The 23633-nt window shown below is 40.5% G+C and overlaps 1 protein-coding gene across 1 annotated transcript in view; it reads left to right on the top strand.

The window, feature by feature from the left end:
- The window catches only part of EPHA3 (EPH receptor A3), a 232470-nt gene that overhangs the window by 136972 nt on the left and 71865 nt on the right, over positions 1 to 23633 (top strand). The window contains exons 4-5 of the mRNA XM_050908784.1: positions 16587 to 16742; positions 17222 to 17557. Of these exons, the coding sequence (XP_050764741.1) occupies positions 16587 to 16742; positions 17222 to 17557 (492 nt within the window). The remainder of the gene's footprint in view (positions 1 to 16586; positions 16743 to 17221; positions 17558 to 23633) is intronic.

The raw sequence follows: 23633 nt of genomic DNA, 5'->3' as shown, positions 1-23633 counted from the left end.
AAGACTCTGTAAGAAGAATGAGATAAAAATAAAGTCCAAATCTTATTGGAGACTTTGGAGAGTGCATGGAGAGGGGAACGGGGCTGGGATTTTCAGTATTAAATGCAAATCTAGAATTTGGTAATGTGATATTAACAACTGATATTTTCAAGAGGGTAGAAAGAATTGGTAACAGCAGCTTCAGTTCTCTAGAAGTCATGTGTCTATGGAATTAGCTTTCATTTCAGAGCTGTCAGTAGTGCAGATATACAAAGACTGACAGGTACAAATCATCCTACAAGCCAGAAGTCTAGAATTTCTGCCCTGGGCCACTAGGCAGCTGGATGTTTCTTCTGGTGAATTTTAGATAATTATTTTTTCCCCCTGCAGATTGAGAGTGAAAGAATTGTAGGATGTGCAGAAAGTGCTCCACGTGTCCCTCTGTTCATTAGAAGAGCCAGCTCTGGGAAGTGCTGTTCCTTCTTCCCCACGATGATCCCTTGAGTTTAATCTTTGCTTCTGAACTTCGGAAGTGGCCACCTATTAAATTGGGTGAGAGTCTCATACTGAATTGATCATGGTGGTATCAGTCTCTGAGTAACTACTGTAAAGTTGAGGATAGGAGTCAGAGAACCATTGCTGCAGATAAAGCAAAGCAAAGGGAGGGTACCACTGAGCAGGCAGGGCAGTAACATTTCCAACTCCTTGCAGGGTGGCAGGGGGAATTAATATGATTCAAGACAAATTTACAAGCATTGCATCACTCTTTTCTAAACTGGGACTGTTGGCAGCTATTAAATCAGTTGTAAGTATTACAGCTCTTAAGTTACATTATTCATCAAGAATAACAAGGCTAGTTGCTGCTAGCCTATTTCAAGTATTGGCTGTACACACATTTAACCCAGTGTTCGCTGTAACTAAGAGAAGAAGGGGGAAAAGAGCAAAACATTCCTTAACAGTGAGTCCTAATGTAGAAGCAAAGTTTTCCTTGTTAGGGAAGAGTTAGAAAGTGAACTGTAGTTGTATCTGAAAGTGACTGGCTTCCCAGTCAGTGCAAATCAGTGTCCCTGTTCATAGCTGGACCATCTGTCCCTGAACACAGCAGCTCATAATCCCTGTCCCAAGTGGCACAGAGCAGTGCAGAAAATTGTGATAGTACTGGAGTAAGCTACCTGCCCGTACGTTGCTGGCCATGTGTTGTTCAAATAAGAGCATTTTGTCAGTATTGAAGGCAGTCCAAAGGAGGTTCACTGCACAGTTAATTTATAAGATGGGAACAAGCCAAAATAAAGGGTTGTGTGTGCCATTTTCTTGGCACCAGATGGGGATGTGAGTGCTTAATCAGCTGCTATGGTGTGATGTTCGATCTGTGGTGCCAGGTTTATAACTGTGGAAAGCTGTCTTAGTCTTACTTCATGATGTCAGTACAGCAGACCACAGTATTAGTGATATTCATGTTAGTGGAAGATCATTTCAGATTAGTTATGCTATAATATGGCATTTCACTAATGCATTTTGACAGTACTTTCAAAATACAGTTATACTTGCCTATCGTAATCGCTTGTTATATACATCTAATCCAACATACAGTGCAGGCAGCAAGGAGAGGAGCAATAAAAAAAAATGTATAAAAGCTTTACTGACTTACATGGGCACTGAAGTTTATATTGGCCGCAGAACATGTTTATGAATGTTTTTGCATTAATTGTTACAAGGTTTCTATTATACTTCAACTAACTGGATTCAGTCTGAAGAACAGAGCCACTTACATAGGAGAAAAACTGCATATGGGATGCTTACAACTGACATACACACTTATTCTGTGGTTTTGGTGGTGAAATGAGAGTTCATGATCTGCTGAACCATGGCTTTGCAGAAAAACACAGTTTAAGTAACCTCTTCTAGTAGTCCAGTGTTGTCCCAAGCTGAATCCTTGTGCAGGCTCTGGATGAGCTGCACCAAAGCAGCAGGTTGCCTTGGGAGCTGGCTTCAACCTGCGGTGCACACAGCATCCCAGCACGGGGCTGGGAGCTCCAGCTGTGGCCAGGAAGCTTATATATGATCTAACCAATCTGCAAAGCCTTTAGCTCAGGTGTAGATTTTGATCTATCAGTCCTGGATTCTCAGAAATGCACATGGTTAGTAATGGATGTGAGACGTGTAACCACTTACTGAGTCAGGGAGGAACCTTTTTTCTATTCTCCTCTCTGCGTCAGCTTGGGAGGACAGCAGGGATTCTTAGGATCTCATTTGTCTCTGGATTTTATATCTTGTTTGTTGGAAAAAAAATTCATTTTAAGTGCATTGTGTACCTCAGGATCTTTTCTGCAAAGCAAGGCAATGTATTACCTTCATTTTATCTGTCTCAGTGTGGTTCTGATTTAAGAATCAGGGTCTGGAAGGCGAGTTTCTTGTTCAATGCCCAGTGATGTCTACTGCTGGATGTTCAGTTGGTAATTTTTTTCAAATGTAGTATTTAGTGAAAAAAAGCTCACAATTTTGTGTATGCTGGAAACCAATTGTCCCAATCAAAGTCATATTAATAATCAGAAAATTATTTCTGTTATAACTTTATTTTTCAAGAACAGACTTTCTTTACTTGATTGTTTTCATTGGAGAAATTAGCTACTCTGTTTATTTTCAACAATATAATCCTTGGTGGTGTTAGAAATATTCTATATACCCCATGTTAAATAATGTTGGGGTCATCCATCCTTTACTATCTATTGCTATGGGTAGGACTGCTGAGAGAGCGTTCAGAAATGTGCTCCGAGGTGGGGGATACTGTGGGCAGTGAAACTCTGTGCCTTTGCAAGCTCCACCTGCTTTTTCTTGAACCTCTGGACGCCCCAGGCTTTGCAACGAAATTTATGAGAATCAGGGCAGGGAGAGTTTCTTCCTGTACGACATTCAGGGTGGTGGAAGAAAAAAGAATAGAGGACTTAGGTATGCTTTTCTTATAGCTTTGCCAAAAGCAAACTGAGAAGAATATTTTTCAGTTATCTGAACTGATTTGTTTAACTTGATTTTTCAGTTAGCAATAAAACAAACAAATATTTTATCCAGTCTTTTTGACACAACAAACCTGATATTGTTTGATTTTATGTGCTTTTTTGTACTATTTGGCTGTAAGTTTAGAGTGTGCAGAGTGATTTCTTCTAGATGTTTTTTTGTTCTTTAAAATAATATAAATAAATAGAAATACTGAATCTGTGACTTAGCCAAGAAAGAAGAAAACCTTTTTCATTGTCTTGAGATTTGCTCTACTCTCTATGGCTGTAACTTGTTTTAATTTTTGCACATAATAGAAGATTTAGAAGGCTTTATTAAATGATAAAATATAGGCCTTTCACTACAGTTACAACCACATCAAAATATGTCTGTGCTTGAATATATTGGTTATTCTTCAGAGGGCTGATTAAACTACTATTCTATTAATATGCAACAATTTCCTGTGTTTTATATAGATCACCATGATGGTATATCACTTATAATCTAGACAGCAACGGACTGGCCTGACCCAGTAAGATTCAATTTTGGTTCAATATTCTACCATATAATTTACTTCATTACCAAATGTGCCATCAGATTTTATGACCTGATTTGATCAGAAGTAGTAAAATAGGTCTTTCAGAAACAAATCTCTGATCAGTTTTGATCAGCAAAGCAACCAGCCATAACTTGACTTCCCCATTTCCAAGATGAAGCAGAAAAATTATTTCAGCTCAACTGCAGAGTGTGTGGCTCAAAACTCTTAGACAACTCCAAAGGATTCTAGTGGGAGCAGGTGGGAATATTCCTAGTAGGAAAAAACCCCACCACAACCCTTCTTCTGTATCAATTGGTACTGACAGATGCAGAATTTCATATCTTGTGGTGGATTTGCCTAAATGCTTTAAACTTTTGAGGGGTTTGTATGGTGTTTCTGCTTTTGAATTGTTAAAGCAAGAAGTGGAAAAATGAAAATAAAAACAACGGTGTGGTTAAATCCTTTGTGTTTACAATATTCGTCCTTCAGTCAGAAAATGGTATGATGTCTATGCAGCAAAAGCTTTTGTATAAAACAATGCAGAGTCATGAAATGTATTTTAATGCTGTTCTTCAGTTCTTTTCCCCGTAAAATGCAATGGTGTTAACTTGCTGCTAGTGTTGAGCTTCAGTGGAATTGAAAACTGTTAATTGAACACGTGGCATTTTATACTAGCACACAGTATCATTTGTTAGAGAAAAATGCAATACTGGAAACTTAGTTTCCTCTCCCTTCTGATGAATTTTCTGCATTGCAAAGTGAATGCTCTTGGAGAATATTGAGTTCTTGTTGCTTTTACTGTGTGTAAAGCTTCCCCACTAGAAGGAGAGATTTAATTCTGTAGCAAATACCCTGTAAAAGGCAATACATCAGATTCTTTGTTTTCTAAACAGCTGAGATTTTACCCCCCTTGAATTCACACAGGTATCAGGCTAGTGAATAAAAATGCTGAACTGTGGGGGTTTTTTTAATTTACATTTAATTGGGTTTTTGTTCAGCGGATAATTGCTTACCCTGCAAAGCTAGACATTTTTAATACATGCATAGAAAATGCATGTTAAGTAATTAAGAGTTCTCTTTTAAAAAGGCAAAATACCAAGAAAGTCCAGATAAAAGCTAAAGCGTACAATGTATAAATACTACACTTGAGTGGTTAGATAGTTTTGCAAAAGCCTTGGGCTTTTCCTTTCAGCTGTGAGAAGAAGATTGTCAGTGCACAGATATCCCCAGAGGCCGTAACTGTTTAATTTTCAGGCTTTCCACTGGAAGGATGAAAATACAGTCAGTGAAAAAGGCACATGAAGAAGAGAGGTTGTTATGACATGATGAAGCCGTAATGTTTTGGTCTTCTGGTTAAAGCCTTTCTTCAGTAATCACTGAAACCTCTCTTTGTGCCTATTCCACGTCTTATTAAACATGGTAAAATAAGACAATAATGTCTGTTTATTTGTGGTTATATGTTTAATGGCTTTACAATAATAAAATAATCCTCTTTGTCCATTACCGGGGCTTTTTGAATCTTTGTTCTTATGGAAATATCTAACACTTTTAGCAATGCTGACTGCATTGAGATATTTGAAGGCTGGTAATCATGAGTTAAGTCTACATTAGCAAGTAGTGTGGCCAAGTAGGAGCAGATCAGTAGCATTAAGCAGTTGGTATGAAGGACCTTGTGCCAATACTATAACCATTTCAGCGTGTTTTACTCAAGAATATCTCTAGTCAGGTCTTGTAGAATCCCTGTAGCAGGGAGTGCATCTTCCATTGTACCTATTTGTGTGCTCTGGAGACACTTTACATTGTGAACCAGATCATGTGTCCTGGTTTCGGCTGGGACAGAGTTAATTTTCTTCCTAGTAGCTGGTATGGTGCTGTGTTTTGGATTTAGTAGGAAAATAATGTTGATAACACACTGATGTTTTTAGTTGTTGCTAAGTAGTGTTTATATTAAGTCAAGGATTTTTTCAGCTTCTCATGCCCAGCCAGCAAGAAGGCTGGAGGGGCACAAGAAGCTGGGAGGGGACACAGCCAGGACAGCTGACCCAAACTGGCCAAAGGAATGTTCCATACCATATGACATCATGCTCAGTATATAAACTGGGGGAGTTGGCCGGGAGGGGCGGATCGCTGCTCGGGAACTAACCGGGCATCAGTCGGCAAGTGGTGAGCAATTGCATTGTGCATCACTTGTTTTGTATATTCTAATTCTTTTAGTATTACTATTGTCATATTATTATTATTATTATTATAATTATCATTGTTTTTCATTCCTTTCTGTCCTATTAGACTGTCTTTATCTCAGCCCATGAGGTTGGGGGGTTTTTTTTCTGATTCCCTCCCCCATCCCACTGGATGGGGAGAGTGAGCGAGCTGCTGCGTGGTGCTTAGTTGGCAGCTGGGGTTAAACCACGACATCATGGCAAGAGGGGAGAACTGGGATTTTGCTTTAAAAATGCTCTCCAGATCCGAACTGAAACACTTTCATAGATGCACCCATTAAGTGGCATTAACAGCATCACTAGCAAAGCAACGACTGTTTCTTGTACGCTGTTACAAATTACGACCGTGTTCTGATATACTAAATTACATCCCAGACTTATGTCAGCAAGTAATGACAGCAGCTTAAACCATAGGAATTTTTTCATACAGGTTTAAGCGCCTGCCACTGCAGCACCATTTCTCTTCTTAAGAGCTTCCCTTTCCCAGCACCACCTCTCAGTGAATTCAAGCACCAGTATGTCAATGGTTGGCAGTGAAACTGACAGTAAGGGATTCAGTAGCCCTCATGGAATGAGGCATAGCCACATGATTTTAGCTGTTTGTCTCATGTTAATCCAAGTACTTAGAAATGCCAACTTTTTGGGGTTTTTTGCTTGTTTGTTTTTTTGTAGGGGAGGGCAGTGTAACATCTCCAGTGCTTGCTTCCTAAACCTTAAGTCTTATAGGCATCTAGCCATGTTTTGCCTCCAGTGGTTGAATTCAAAAATACCCTAAAATTGGGGAAACAGTGCACTATCTTTTGGATACTTCTGCAAATTAGAGCTAAACTGAAAGAACTAACTTTGAGGTGTGAGAAAGTGAGAGTTCATGAAAAATGAATGTATAGATATTCTAGCCACTGGCCATTTATTGAGCCTTTTTTTTTTTTTTTTTTTTACCAGCCGCTGGAATATTTCAGTGTTATAAAATTGATTGTCTTTTTTATGTCAGTGGGCTGCTTGTGACAGGTACCAGATTAACAGCTCCAGAAACCAAAGTCCTCTCTTTTTATCAACAAAACAGGTTCGGCAAGGGCGTAAGGAACATAAGCTTCCCCCACACTGCTCAAGCAATATGCCTCAACCCTGACCCGAAATAATATTTCTAAGGGGAAAGGCATTTGTTAAATTTCTTTTTCAATTAATTTGACAGCTCTGCTGAGACTACTGACAAAAGTACTAATTCATGCTAATTGCAGTAGTGGACCTATGTCATTGGGGAACTGGGCTGAGCTCTTTGTAACATCATACAACCCACCAGGCAGCATTTTGATTAGGAGGTGTCACTGGAAGAAAGAACATTGGATTTGGAGCCTGTTCTGCATTAATTTTTTCACCTGCAAAACAGGGACAGCAACACTCTCCTGTATGCATTAACAAGGGTGGAAAGTTGCAAAAGAACATTCAGCCTCAGTAAATGCAAAATCATCTTCCCTCCCTCCCAGAGAGAAAATGCAGACTTTTTGTCCTTTTGAATTAACTGTTTTGGGATTGGGATATGTGCATGGACACAGACAACTGGGAGAGGTAAGCCTGGTTAATGGATTACTGGAAATAAAAAACAAAACAAAGCCCCAAATGTGTTAGAAACAGAGGGTAAGAGATAAAATGTAGTCCAATATATAAATCAATTGGTTTAATCAGAAGCGTTATGCAAAGAATAAGAGCGTTTTCCACCTGATAAATGACACTGCAGAACTAAAGATGAGTATAATAAAAGGCATAGAAGATATTCCTAAAAGCTGATTGAAAAGTTTGTGTTTGTTCATCACAGAGAAGATAAGTTCATGATAGATCTTTGTAAGGTAAGGAATGGCTTAGAGAGGATACATCAGGAGCAGCTGGTCTCCCTGTCTCATAATAAAAACCAAAGATACATTGATTTGGCTAAAAAGCTACTAACTCTGAAGGTAAACTGAAGGAAGGATGTATTTTTTCACTTCACATTGACTACCTAGACTGGAGAGGAACATCAGAGAAATTCATTGAGACCAATAATCAGCGAAAAAAATTGGATAGTCTACATGAAAGACAGTACAATGGAAGATTATCGTAATTAATCTTTGTTAAAAAATAAATTAACAGATATATCGAACCTTGGGTTTCCAGGTCTTTGAAATAATATCTAGATTGTAGGGATGAGGGTGAAATAATGAGGGATGGCAAATGATCATTCCCTATTGGCCTTTCTCTTGCACTTTCATGTGGTGCTACCATTAGATGCAAGATAGGCACCAGGGTAAGTGCTAAGGCTAGATGTAATCTGCATGACAATTCATTTGTTCTTCTTTATTTATATTACTTTTCATATTGTTAACCTGTTAATCTGGCCTCGTTCAGGCACAAGGAAATTATATAAACATCCTCAAGTTATGAAAGTTCTTTTTCACTTATTAGCCAAATCTAGCCTGGGAGGATTACCAGGCACTATGTTGATTTTTCCACTGAACTGGAAAGGAAGCATCTTCCCAAGAGCTCATGTCCTGTGGGACGGAGGCTGCCGTGTCTACCGGGTCTGTTTGGTTTGCTTTGGGGGCAAGGAGGCTGGCTGGTTGTTCTTGTTTGTGGTTTTGGGTTTTTAAAAGTTCTGGCATAGAGAAGGGAGGTTGAGGAAAGACTAAACCAAAACGGTACAGCTATTATCCCTTTGTGGCACTCGGCCTGATGTTAGAAAATATTTACCGTTTGAAGCTGTCGGGATCCTACGTCTAGTTTGCCTTTGAGGAGTCCATAGTGTAATTTTAGTTCACGGAAAAAGCATCTCTCTACTTTTTATCCTTGCCAAATAGTCATTTAAAACTTCCTTGTGTGTGTGTTTGTACAACCTTTTTTTCCTGTTCAGGTTGATGCTGGTCGGGTTTTTTTCTGGTATTTCTTTAATTTAGATTTTTTTTTTTTTACAATGCTTCTTGAATTAGGAAGGTTTTTTTCATCTCTGTGTGGATTAAATTAAGTTTTAAAAAAACAGAACATGGAATTTCTTTGTTTGACAAAATGATAGCTTAATATATCTTAGCGTGTCCAGGCTTTGCTTCAGGAAAACATCTTGTTTAAGGAAAGTGAAAGACAGTGCTTATAAACATGGGTTTATTAAATTCCCTGTTTAAATACTTGTTTAAGTGATTCACCAAGTATGGGTGGAATTAAGGTAGAACTTCCTTTATTTTGCTTTAATTCTGAATCAAGGCTGTAGTTCTCAATGTTTTCCTATTAATGAAAGATTTCTTTTCCCCAAAACTGCCTGCAAAGAAGCTGAAATGCCATATGCATTTTGAAACAAGATATTTGTATACCCACAAGCGAGAACATCTTTGCTGTAATGCTGTGTTTTAGACCTACTATCTCTGACATTGCACGTTCAACAATATTGCTGCTAGCAATCAGGCTGTAATGCACTTCATAAAAAGAGATACAGAAGCCTGCAAGGCATAACGTGGAGCTATTACAGACTGCGGTTGAAAGGTGCAGTGTTATTCCCTCAGGATAAAGCTATCTCTTATGTACATATAATTAATATGTCTGCCAGTAACAGTTATTAAACAAAGAACAGGAATTGTTTCTGCTGAATGACTTGACCTGGGAGTAAAGCCAATTTAAAAAGCATCTGATTAAAATATGTTAAGGTCACAGATCACTATAAAACATGAAGTGGGGAGGGAAAAGCAGAAATTTACTCATGAGTAAGATTAAATACTACTGAATATGGGTTTTGTGCTAGCAGCAGCTTTCAGGTGTAAAAAATGAAAAGTGCTCATTCCAAAGAGTATTTTTCTAGAGGCATTTCAGTGTCACATTGCACTGAATCCTTGCCCCATGCATACTGCACAGTCCATCCTGCTGGCACAAAGGCTGGAGAGGTTGGAAAGAGAGGAGAGAAGAGAGATCATTTCCTGAGCCCTCAGATTATTGGCCTCTTACTCTTGGAGGAGGCCTAGTGATAGGAAAGAAATTGCATCGGTTTTGTTAATTGTTGATTTCTTCTAGCAGTGGACAGCTGCAGTAGTTCTTCAAATCTGTCAGCGGCTTTGGCTGTGATTACTGTATTTTCCAGTCTAGAGATGTAAAAGTACACATGATGTTTCCTTCTGCAGTAGTTTCCCCCTCAAAGATAAGTTATAGTAATAAACAGTTGCATTTTTCCGGCGCTATTGCGCAGCTAGTAATGAAAGGAGTGGTGGGAATTCACTTTAATATTTAAAATGCAACTTTTAGTTTTATGCCTGCATTTTCAGAGCAAAAAGTGTGTCTTGTGCACAGAAAAGACAATATGAGATTTTATTGATTTGCTTATAATGCTTAGCAAAAATGGCTAGGTTGCTTCTGCTGCTGGTCCCAGTGCTACCTGTTTTGTGATTATTTCAGGTATTATATATAGTGTGCTGAAGACTACAGGGAAGAGAATGTAAGACTACAAAGAATACTAAGAATAATTGTAAGTTTTTATTTCCCCAGCAAACAGAATAGAATCCTACGGGCAACGAAAGAAAGCCAATGTCCTTACCTCTTTCTGGAGATATTCTTACCTTGGCGGTAACGGGGTCCATCCCACCAGAGCTTTTAGCCCTCACTGAAGTCTTTCTCAATCTTATTTCCCTCCTCCCCTGAGCACAGACAGCATATGTGCCAGCACCACAGCCCAGCAAAGAGAAAGCGTGCTCTGCCTGTGCAGCAGTAGCCTTTAGTGGGGATCCCCACCTGCTGACAAGCATTAGGGCTGCCCCTGCCTCCTCCTCCTCTTCCTCCTCCTCAGCAGGTACAGGGAGTTGTCAAAGTGTAGCAGTGACATTCAGCCCTGTACCTCTATTTCTACTGTAAGGAGTAGTACTTAGCTTTGAGACCTATTCCCTTAAGTGGTGTCTTTCTGTTTATTCGGATCTGGTGACAAAAAGCATGCCTTCAGTTCAATGGAAATAAAAATCGAAAATACACTGTAATTTTTAGAAGCTTGTTTGGGCTAGGTGGGTGTGCAAGAAGGTACATAGAGGCCCGGGAGAGAGAGGATGTGCACATATGTAATGCCATAGATTATGTGGCTTTTCATATAATAGTGGACAATGAGAGCTGCTGAAAATGGTTTCCCTGCTCTGAGGGATTTTGCAGGAAACCTACATTATAGAGCATTGTTTCCTGCTGAGCAGGGTGCTGTAGTGAACAAGGGAGGAAAAAATGAGACATTTTCAGTGTTGTGAATGACATGTGATACAAACTGAGGGTGGGATGACTAGGGCAGAATTCTGCCTTCATTTCCTACACTTCATGTATCCGAGCCAGAACTATACCGTATCTGTATAGTGTTATTTTTAATACAGCAAGAGTAACACGTATGACTGGATATAATTTGAGATGGAAGTTTGAAATGAGCAGTTTTGAAATCTTCATTTAAAGTTAATCACAATTTTCACCTTTTTGTTGTTTGTCAAAGATATAAACAAGCGCAAGAAGGGAAAGAAATTACTTGCCCAAAGAAAATAAAATGGTTTTGAAGGTTTTGTAAGGTTAATCTATGCTGCTTGTTATGCCATCCGTTTTCACAAGCTGACAGCTGTGTTGTTACATCTCATTTTGCATGTGTGCCTGTATGTACGGGTGGGTGAACGTGCAATTCTGTTACTGGTGATAAACATAGTGGTGTTGGTATCTCTAGAGCACGACCATAATATATATAGTGAGAAAAAAGAGCCATGTAAATGCTTTTAAAAGGGACTTGAGAACATTGCAAAGATGCAAGGCTCTACATGGGCATCAAGGTGAGCCAGTCGGTAGCATTCACTTCCCAGCACACCTGCACAGCCAAAGGTCATCTTGTGGCTTCAGGTCGAGCATAAGGACCTCCACTGCTGCTCATTGGCATGCCATTTCCACAGGTGACAGCGGAACTGGTTTGCAAAGCCCCTCTATCACAGACCAGACGCTTGGGGGATGCTTCCCTGTCCTCTCTGCAGGGGACAGGGACAGGAGGCTTGTCCCAGGGCTGCTGTCATCCGTCTTGCTAATGCACATGATGGGGAAATGTTAAGGTATCCATGAGCTGTACAGGTTTATGATTGAATTCTCTTCTTTTCTAAGAGCTGTAGTTTATTGCCACAGTGGCCTTTTGCCCCTGGGCTGTTTTATTGCAGAGGAGAGGAACAAAGGAAGGAAACAGTCGATCGCTTGGTGAATGCTGCCCGTTGCACACCCGGTTTCATGACTGCGTATATCGGCTTCCAGTGCGTTGCAATGCTTGAGCCTTGCCTCAAAGCATCGCACCTCTGTTCAGAGCACAAAAAGCAGAGTTCCTGTAGGACTGGGGAGTGTGGCTCATTTTGCAAATAAAGAGTTCCTTTGACCTTGTACAGGAAAATGGGCCCTGTCAGGCCTGGAGTACTGGGGCTGGGAAGTCATCTGCTCAGGCAGCGCGGGCTCAGGTCGTTAGTTGGTGTTTATGGCTGGGAATTGGTGATATTGCTCTGTGTATAGGGGGCTGCAGAGTCTGAATACTAAAATGCTCCTATTTACTAACCGCTTTATATTTTAATTTAAAATTAATTCAAATTGAAATGAATCATTTAACCCTTAATTAGGACCATGTTTTCATCTCAAACAGATTAGTCAAACAGAGGCAAAATTCACTTTGCTGTTGAAAAGACAGTCACATTTCTTTAAGCAGTAACTACCATAGATTGCTACACGCATTTGTTTTTCTTTCACTGAAATAACTTTCCCCGCTCTCTGTCTCTGAGACAGACTCATCAATTATAGCTTAAGGAAATTCATTTTCATACAGTAACAAGGACAACTGCAGTCCTGAAATTCTTACCAGTAGGTGACTTTAATAAAGTCAGTGTGGCTTGCACTCAAATAAAAGAGATTGAAATCAGACTGCATACAGTTTTAAAATAATATTGCTGTTTGGAGTTATCACAGGAGTCACTGCGGCCAACAGGTATTGGGCATCTAACTTGAGGAGACCTCCTTAAAAAGCAAAACCAGACAGCCTTGCTGTAGAGTTTATATCATGTATGTAGAAACTCTCAAGGTTTCCTTTACTCGCTTTTAGTGTGCCGAGAGGTTTTTCTTCCCGGCCCATTGCATCTACTTCCTCTCGCATTGTTCCCCCTTGTGAGGGAAAGGAAAATTCCTTAGCTTCTAGAAGAAAATGTTGAGAAAAAGCAACTGCTGTTCACAGCTGGTTCCCATGCTGACATTACAGATTCTGTGAAGACTTCCTATGTTAGTCATTTTATTATCAACCTAACTGAAACCAAAGCCATGGTATTCACCTCAAAAAGCCAGACCTTCTTCCATCAGTTCGTGTAATCCAATTTTTCTGACATAAAAAAAATGAATGCCTTTTGAAGTAAAGGCTTCATTTTTTTCTCTTATATATCAGAATTAAAAAATGACTAGGAAAGGAATAATAATAGTAAGTACGTTGACAATATTTTCTATTGGCGCCCCCCTTTCCAAGCTTCAAGTTCAAGTATAATTTCATTTTTTTTTTCCTTTGGGCTGCAGTTGTGAATAATCTTAAATTGGTCTGACAGACAAAGACAGAAAGCGCGAGACAGCCTGAGGGGAAGACACGAGATTGGGATGCCCTCGCTAGGGCATACCGGGGCAGCAGGGATCCAACTGGCTCATCCCCCCACCTTGACTGCTCACTCTGTACTGCCATAGCAGAAGTGCAAAATGATGAAGTCCCTGTCCCTTTGGAAAAGAAAAAGGCTGATCTCATGTTACCAGGGTGCTTCCTGCATGCTCCTCTTTCTTCTTCCTTTTTTCTCTGGCCCCACACCACCACCACCTTTTCTTAAATGAGGTCTATGAATTTTCACCTGAGGGATGAAAGAGACATTTATTAATGGAGCAGTTTGATTTCTTCCTTTCTCTTCCTCACCCCACCAAATCTGTCCACTTCTTATGCAAGCTTGTTTACTTATGTTAAATTCATTGCCGTATTAAAATGTTAGTGGTATGTGCTTTGAAAGTGTCCCAAATAAACAGTCTTGCTGTAGTTCCATCCTGTCAATGAATGCTCATATGTTACGATGCTATGAATAGATTATGCTTAATAAGCAGTGGAAATTGTGTCTTGTAGGAAGACCAACCACATGACAAAGTTTCAATTTTAGGTTATTAGTCTTTTTCCAATCTTTACATTAAGCTACTATATAAAATTATTAAAAAATTATACTGTATGTATTCATAAATACATCTTTGTTTTGTGTATGCCTGCCCATAAATATAAAAATGTCCCTTCAAGCTGAGCAGATACGGTTAAGTGAAACCATTTGAGTCTGATACCTGGCAGTAAGTTTCTATGGGAAGTTTTGGTGAAAGTGCTGTGTAATTAGCTGGACAGATGTAGTGCGATGTTTGTTCCTTAATGTGTTTGCTTAGTTACTAGTGCTGGTACGAGCGGGATTGGCATCTGTTCTTTTCTGCCTGACTTGTTGCCTTAGGGCCAGGAACGGCTGCGCTGTGCGCAGCGACAGTAAAATCATTTGAAGCTCCTCTGTCAGCCAGAGGGAGACCAAAGAGGCTCACTCTAGGTACGGCACATGTATCATAGGGCAGTATTTGGGAGGGAATGAGATTTGAGTCTTAAAAGCCTGCAACAATAACAACCACAAAACCAAAAAAAGCCAACTCAGTTTCCTGCTGCATCTTCTCCTAGTGGAGATGTTTAAGAGGGGCTTAGGTTTCCTTTATTTCCTCAAGTTAAACAGAAATCCCCAAACATCCTTGCAGCCTTTGAGAAGATGGAAACATGAGAAACGCCGGCTGAAGGAGGACAGGCTGTGCCAGATCAGGCGGGTTGGCGTTAGCTCTGTGAACTTCGCCATAAGGTCATTTTTAGCAATTCTGCTTTCACAGATTGCCTGTTGGGCCCACGCCTCAGAGGCTCAAACTCGGGATTGTTTCCTCAGGGCTTGCAGGAGAGAACTTGGAGCAGGAGGTGTCTTTCCCAGCTGCTTTGCTAGCGTGGAAGTCGGAGGTAGCAGCTGCAGCCAGGCGCCTTGATTTGCAAGGGCTGTGAAGTGCTGAAGAGTGGCTGAGATTAGCACTTCCTTGTGAAATGTTTCATGCCTCTCACACTGTGTTCAATGCAGTGTGAGGAGGGTTTCCTTTATTAAGACGTTTCAGACATACGACTGTACAGGGGTTTGTTCTCTCTCTACTTGCCAGTGCATTTCCCTCAGGTGTTTGGCACCAGGAACTAATCAACAAATTTGCCTAACCCAGATATTCAGTTAGGTTTTGGTTATGGATGATAACGTTGAAGCTGAACATCCAGTTTAATGCTGCGGCTTCCCTCTCTCCTCCATCACTTACAAAGATGCTGGGATTTTTATTCTGACTTTTTTTCCACCTCAGGCTGCCCATCCAAACACTTTTCTGTTTGGGCAGTGCATGAATGAACACGAAAGACCACATAGTCTTGTATCTTGGAATTTATTCTACATTTATGAATCAGTTCATCTCCATAAGCAAAACCGAAAAGCGTGTTCCTCTTTAGGCTTACGCTAAGACTGGTGAACCCATTCTTTTCACTTCAAATTAGCATTTAATTCAGTGACACGTCCTGGGCAATTTTATCTAAGCTTAACTGTCTGGGCTCCAGACACAAAAAGAAGTTGTGTTTTTCTTTGTATTACTCTTTTTTTTTTTTTTTTTTTTTTACATTGTATTTGTGATGAGAATGTATTGGGATTTTCCTAGTGTGCTTGAGCGTTAGGCAGTGTTTGCTGTGGAACCAAAGTGTAGCAAAAGGTGAATGCGTTTTAAGATGTGCTCCCTTTTGTTATGTTATCTGTTTGTGTGGTTGTTGTAGGTATGATTACAGACCTGTGGGTGACCAGTGTCATCCAGAATGTTTTTACTTGGTAAATTCCACTTGGAGAAGGGTGCGTGTCTTGGAGGGAAGCAGCAGCTGAACAGTAGAGCCTGCTGATTCTTATCTGGTTTTGGTCTCTTTTTTTATTTTCAGATGGTGATATCATCTGGGTGGAAAGAAGTCAATAGTGTTACTTCACTGCATGGGTTTTTCATAAAAAGTTATTTGCTAAATTGTTCATTTCTGTGACTTACTTCAAAGGCTGTTTTCTTCTGATGCAAACGTGGCCTTGAATCCATATAAAATGCAACAGGAGTCAAACCAGAGGGAGTGTGCCAGTGTTAATGAAACACCACCACCCAGTTTTTCAGAAGCAGCTTTTGTGGGTTCAAGCACCATCCCTAGAGGACTGGGTTAATGTAAAAAACATCTTCCTCATACAGACCATGAGAGCTCCTGATAGTATCAGAAGCAGCTTGTTGAGCCTGATGCATGGTCCTTCAGAAATGGAATAGACCTTTCACTGTTCAGGTTATTTTCTTGGTTTTCGCTTGCTTAGTCCTGCTGAGCTGAAGAGACATAGTTTACAATTAGTGTGCCCTTGTAAGCAAACCTTGACAGCAGAGAGAGGATACAGTTAGCTTCGTACGCAGGATAGGGCCAATGTTTTGGTAAATTAACCAGAAGAGAAGAAAAATAAGTGAAGTTCTCAAAATGCAACATAGAAAATGTTTCTTCTTAGTGATGCAATACATTGTTTTGTTTTCCAGGCAAAATTAAATGCAAATCCAAGTTGATGCATGAAGAGCTCCGTTCTACCAAGAGGTTTTATTTCCATCAGCTTTTTCATTATGAGAAAAATCTGTATTTTTAGACCATAAACGTCTGCAAAATGTGATCTACATACGGATAGGTCCCAGGGCAGTAACAAAGTCGCATGTTAAAATCAAGGCGATGTCCATGGAATTTAAAACTATAGTATACTCCTGTTATTTTGCAGCTTGTCGACCTGGGTTCTACAAAGCCTCTGCCGGCAACGTGAAGTGTGCCAAATGCCCACCTCACAGCTCTACCTACGAAGATGCGTCTCTGAACTGCAGGTGTGAAAAGAATTACTTTCGCTCTGAGAAAGACCCTCCATCCATGGCTTGCACCAGTGAGTAGCATCATTATGCTCGGGGCTGTCATTCTTGCTCCTCCATCTGTATCTGAGCAGCTTGCTTGCTTCCTCTCATGTCCCATTGCAGTCAGCCATTCACTGCCTCCCATGTCTTCTTACATGTTGGACAGGCTACCAAAAATTAGTGGGCTGTGTTTATGTCTTTCTATTTTCCTTTTCTCCTTCTTGTTCTCTGTCAGACTCGAGAAGGAGAGCTAGGATTTTTAAATTGCTACCAATATTTTAAGCCCTCAGTCCTGAACTGCACCCTGAGGGTACTGTCTGTCTATAAGAAAACATGGTCCTTGATAGTCTAGGTCTGTAGTCCAGTGAAATATTTCAGGAGTCTCTACAGGAAATAACTGGAAGAGTTTGGTTATTTATGTTTTTGACTTTTGTATTTTTGTGCCCTTGTTGCTCCATCTTAGAGCACTACAGAAAATCTCATCCGTCTGATTTCCCGTTTCCTTTTATAGGACCACCATCTGCTCCAAGAAACGTTATCTCTAACATCAACGAGACATCTGTTATCCTGGACTGGAGCTGGCCTCTTGACACCGGAGGTCGGAAAGATGTCACTTTCAACATCATTTGCAAAAAATGTGGAGGAAACATCAAGGTGTGTGAGCCGTGTAGCGACAACGTGCGATTCTTGCCCCGTCAGACTGGACTCACCAACACTACGGTGACAGTAGTGGACCTTTTGGCACATACCAATTACACTTTTGAGATTGATGCAGTCAACGGGGTATCTGACTTGAGTACACTTTCCAGACAATTTGCTGCTGTCAGCATCACAACTAATCAGGCTGGTGAGTCTCTTTCTGATTACCCTTTCTTTGTTCAAAACTACTGAGATGTATGTACCTTTGTTTCCTTTCCCTATTTTACAGGAGTTACTCTGACTGCTCATGTGCTAGAATTGACTTGAATATGCTAGTAAAAGTAAAAGCAGAAACAAACCCAGTGTGTGTTGCTGTCAAAGGATCTGGCAGCATGACTGTTATGATTAACTCCCAGTTCCCAGTTAATAGTCTCTAATAGCAGACTCACATGATTCCTTAGCCAGAATGTGTTTTATTAATAAAACCAGATTTTAATAAAACACTCATTTCAATAATCTCCAACATAAATTACTGTAGTAACCTTAGTGATTAATTTTGATTAAATAGAAGTGAAAAAATGCTTTGATGTTAGACACATAAAAAGCTAACATTAAATTAGAGAGGTTTAAAACACTACTTTTTTTTTTTTTTTTTTTTCCTTTACAAGTTGTCTCACCAGCTCTGAATTATTGCTAACATGATGGGGGTGTGGAGCTGAATACTGAATTAGGTCCTGGTGTCGTAGTTGATAGTGTACAAAGGGACTGCTCTGCTTCTGTGGAGACTTATTAAAGTCATTGAGGCCCTGCATGAGCACAGCAGTGTGCCCTGACTGCCGGATCAAGCTTTTGTCACTGCTGCACTATTCTGCCATTTGCTTCTCATTTGACAAGGTTCTATTTATCTGAAAGATGTGAAGAATCTAGACTCTTCTCTAGCATTTGTTTAGGTATCTTTTTTTTAGGAGCAATGTTTGCCAGTGAAAAGAAAGACTAGATCCTGAAACTTTTGTAGTTCTGCTCCATGTGGTTCCCCATCAGGAAGCTTTGTACTGAAAGCACGCGTGTGTGCAGTAAGTCTTCTCCCGCCTCCTCCCATCCCACACCCCGTCCCCAAAATACCTACATTTCTGTCGTCCTCAAAGCACAAGCCAAGTTAACGTTGTTCTAAGTAGATGTTCTCCTAGTGAGCTACGTTATTGCTATTTTTTTCACTACAGAGGATATGTCTCTTCTCCTCACATCACAGATCAGCTTTAGTGGGAGGCACAAAAACGTGAGAACAAACTGTTTCCTGACAGCAGTCGCTACATTTCCAAATGCTCTGGAGGACTGTCTTAACTGTGCAGTAGGCAGACAGAGGTGAATCTACCCAATTGAAACATCTTCTCATGATCTCTTTCTCATATAGGCATTGACTTCAGCTCTGAAACTTGCATTTTATGTCCATTCCAAACAATTTGCTACTGTTATAGTTACATTTTTTTGATATTTTTGTCAGCAACTTGAGCAGCCTTTGTTTAGTTGCTCTCTTTTCTTCTGTTTTTTATATCAGAGATATTGCCGTTCAGCCTGTTCATCACTGTAGCAGTTAGAAATCACTTGGGGACACTCTGTAGAATGAACTGTCTAGGATCAGTGAAAGGTATTTCTCTGCTGAGGCCTCCTGCTTTGCAGTGTGCTTCCCCAGGGCCCAGAGCTGGCTGCCTTTGCACTGTGAGGCAAGGTAGATTTTGATTTTGTTTTGGAACGCACAGTTCCTGTGACGTGGCAGAGTCAATGCATTTCTGGCAATAGCAACTTTGTTTAATGCAACCCACAGGCTGCTTAAGCAATTTGTTTGTCTGTTTTCTACTTTTATACATAGCCCATTTTTGCTTTAAGTACATTTAGGTGGTGTGGGTTACTACAGGCTTGATTGTGCTATCTCTTGATCATGCCGATTGGTTTACTATATTAGAATTGCCCGAGAAGTTCTGCAAGTTCCTAAAATTAGACCTTAAATATGTATGTAAGTAATCTTTTAAAGTATAATTACAAAAATGGAATTTCTCTTGCATTCCCTTCCTGGTTAGATCACAGAAGGGACATACCAGAAGCATATTTTTAGCTAATGTCATACTTAAACATCTGGGAGGGGTGGGGGAAGAAAGGCTGAAGATCTTAGATTACATTATAATTAAGGGTTTAACTGGGGGGCATTTCAAAAAAGAATTAAGGCACTGTTGAGCTGGATCTGGAAGAGACCAAAAGACTCTAAAAGCCAGTCACGACTCTAGAGCTATTATTTGTGCTGTCTGACTTTAGGTACATTCCTTCAAGGACAGAGGTATCCACCAGCTGGATAAAGCTTTGGTTAAATGACTGAGCTCTGCTGGACTCAAGGAAGTAGGAGAGGCATTATTGCTTTGGGAGGTTGTTCTGTGGATGGGGTATCACATGGGGTGATACGGTTCCATACGGCCGGACGGATCCTGGGGACAGAGCCCCTGGCAAGCCTGAAGAAGGAACGATGTCAGTCTGTAGGCTGCAAGTCTTGGGGAGAGGATTGAAATATAGAAGGTCCCTACAACCCGGGTCTCCTCAGTCTCTTCTGAATCGAGGCTATTTCACTTATGCCAATCTTGATTTGAGAGGCCTGTACCCTTGCAATGGGTATGATGAAGTTGCAGGTTTAATCCTGGATTTTCAGTATCTGTGTGCTTTCTTCAAGCACTATCAGGACCCATCCCAGCTTAGTGAAAGCTGTTCTGCAGAACGTTCCTCACCCACCCAAAACACTGGTTTTCAAGTATGTGAGTTTCCAAGAGCCTGAGGCAGAACTGCAGAATGTTTTATATTTTCTAATGTCAAAAATGTGATTTTTGTGGCAGTTCTCTTGGTGGTAAAAATCAGACATTGTACGTCTTTACTTCAGATGACTCAGTTCAAGACAGGCATTGGTTGGTGTTATGTTTGCTGGATCTCTGAGCTCCAAAGGCCTGCTGAAAATAGAACAAAGATTTCTTTCCATGTTTCTCACAGTACACATGGGCATTTCTGCCTATGAATCCATCACCAGCCTAATAGATCAGAACGTGCATAGTACTAATTTTCTGTAATGCAGCAATTGGGAGATCTGCCAGAGTGTGTTAAAATAAATTCAGTTGATAGGAGTCAGTCAGTTTGTACAGCAGCTCTTTTTGTACATAAACAGATCATATACACACATGTACATGCATATTTGTAATTTACATATACACGTAGATATATACACACACAAAAAGGGTCACCTTAAATGTTGCTGAAAAATTCACTGATACCTTTACAGTGACTCTGAGTTCTAGAGTCTGTAACTAACAATCTCAATAAGATTTTCCTGCAAAGTTTTCAAACCCGGTCTAGAAGTAAAGGAAAGGTGTGCTTCGTTGTCACTTGTAAGGTTTGCAACATCCAGACTCTGATTCTGCTGGTGCTGTGAATGCAAGAGGATAATACATTTTACAGTACAAAACTGTTGTAAAGCCAGGATCCAGTCCCCTGAATTGAGGGAAATTCAGAATCGTTTCAGAAAATGGATTGGGTTTTTTCTTCCAACTGTCTGGCCTGAGTTTTGCTTTTATTGTAAAGTGCTTTTATTGCACTTTGTTTTCCTTCCCTTCCAGTGAAGGTTAATGAGCAGACATCTATGGAAAAAAAAAAAGATATCTTGCAAAATATGGCTAGACTGGTATGACACTGCAATATTTCTAATTCCTGTAAGTCTTTCTGTCTTTGATGTGGAAGTAAAAGAGAAAGGGCACAAGTTTCTATTTAATTTAGTTTGTTGATCATCCTCTTCGATTGCACCGTAATACGTGCCTTCAGTTGCCACCTGATACAGCTTCCTCCGAATTATATTGAAGCATTCTGTTGCTGCCTGAAGAAAGCTCTTACCTCACGTGAATATGTTGCACCACACAGATGTTATCTCCTAATAACACCAATCAACCCCATTTAGAAAGGGTCACTGGCTGCTACAGAGAGGATACAGAATTTGGTACCCCTGGAGGTGGCATGCTAATTGTGAATGTGCCACGCAGAGAGGCTGACAGCCGTGCCACGCTGCCTGGCTTGTTGCTAGCATGATCAGGTGTCTGGGCACAGATATTCTAGGTTTGCTGGGTTTTCTGAACATAGTTTATGGGCTTTTTTTAAATGTATTTATCTGTAAAAACCATTGTCTGTTCCTTGGAGCTTTATAAGTAACCCAAAGGGAAAAGACATCCAGGCCAGGTCAGGGCAGTTCTGCATTTACTGCTTTTGGGCTGTAGCAAGCAGAAAACTCACACTGGAGCCCAAGAAAGTTTTAAATGGAAACAGGGTGTGGAATTCACTGAAGAAAGACTAAGATTTGGTAAGGACAACACAATCATGCTACTGGGTAAACAGTTTACAAAAATGAGTGAGGAGGTTTTCCAATGCGAAACACAGCCATTGGGTCAGGGACATATATGAGTTGAATATGTTTTGCAGATGCTGCATGAGAAAGCAACAGTTTTTCTACCCTATCACTGCTTTTATGGTATCACACGCTGTCATACAGGTTGTAGGTATGACTCGGGAATGCTGAGCAAAAAGATTAATATTTTAACCAAGGACCTCATTGACTTAACAGCACTTTAAATAGACGTATTCTCTGCAGCAATCTTTGCAATCTAGAGGAGACAAGGACAACTTTCAGAACTTGCAGAAATCTGTACCATTAGCAGATATTGATCTGCCAGGTAGGTCTTAGGAAGCCTTGGCCATCCCACTGGTATCCCAGCACACACAGTGCCGTCCCCATCCTTTCCTCCAGGCAGATCTGGTGAGAAGGTTCACCATACAAGAAGTGGTTCTGTTTGTTTGATCTAAAATCTGTTTGCTTAGTTTTGTTTAGCTTTGTATTCATTAGGTCTAACAACTATAAACTCATGCATACAATATGATAGTGGCATGTCTAATAAATAATAAATACAGTTCTCGCTGTATTTATTGTGTAAACCAAAACAATTACTGAAAGCATCCTCAGCTTGTTGAAACTTGGGGAAGTCCCAAAGTGAGCAATAGCAAATAAAACTTGCTACATTCCTGAAGGGGGACTGCACTTTCTATCTAACAAATAAATGTGGTATCTGTGTAAGTACAATCCATATAAGTCTATTGGATATAAACATATACCTAATGATAAAAATTTATTTAACTGCTTAAGAGCTAAGTCAGAAACAACTAGCATTCACTGGCCATTACCTTTAAAGGCTCTAGTTTTACCTGGAGAAGGTGTTAGAATTTGTTTGTAAAGAATTCTTATTCTAGGTCTGTGTCCCAAAGTTGAGTAAGATGATGTGTAAAATTGATACAGAGCGTTTCCTCCACAGTCATGTTTTTGGCACTGTGAAGAATCTTAGAGTCTTTGTATTTTCCTGACTTGCCAGAATGTAATTGTGGTAAGCTTCCTCCAGCATCCGATTTTCAATGTCAATCTTTAGCATTCCTGTAGCTGAGTACATCCTGCACCTGGGGAGGACTTAACCCCATGCACCAGTACATGCTGGAGGCCAACTGGCTGCAAAGCAGCTTTGCAGAAAAGGACCTGGAGCTCCTGGTGGAGCATCTGGGACTGCAGTAGGAAGAGCACTACCAGCAGGTTGAGGGAGGTGATCCTTCCCCCACCACCTTCAGCACTGGTGAGGCCACATCTGGTGTGTCCAGCTTAGCCCCCACCCAGTACAGAAGAGATATGGATATACTGAGGCAAGACCAGTGAAGGGTCATGAAGATGATTAAGGGAGAGGAACATCTGTCATATAAGGAGAGGCTGAGAGAGGTGGGACTGCCCAGCCTGGAGGAGAGGAGGCTCAGGTGGATCTTATCAATGTATATAAAGGCCTGATGGGAGGGTGTAAAGAAGATACAGCCAGGATGTCCTCAGTGGTTCTTAGTGATAGGACAAGAGGCAATGGTCACAAACTGAAATACGAGAAATTCTGTCTAAATGTAGGAAAAAACTTTTTTACTATAAGTGTGATTGAGCACTGGAACAAGTAGCCCAAAGAGATTGTGGCATCTCCATCTATGGAGGTATTCAAAACCTGACTAATCAAGGTCCCAAGCAACCTGCTCTGGCTGACTCTGCTTTCAGCAGGGAGGTGGACTAGGTGATCTGCAAATGCCCCTTCCCACCTCAATCCATGTGTGATGATTGTGTGCAAAGAGGATAGCAGCAGCTGGAAGGAGACCAGGTAAGGCACTGTTCAGTAATTACTGACCTCTTTTAACTCTGA

This window comes from Gymnogyps californianus, chromosome 1 (assembly GCF_018139145.2).
Source record: "Gymnogyps californianus isolate 813 chromosome 1, ASM1813914v2, whole genome shotgun sequence".
NCBI classification, from domain to species: Eukaryota; Metazoa; Chordata; class Aves; order Accipitriformes; family Cathartidae; genus Gymnogyps; species Gymnogyps californianus.
The sequence above is the reverse complement of the archived record's forward strand: the minus strand, read 5'-3'. Positions and strand labels throughout refer to the sequence as shown.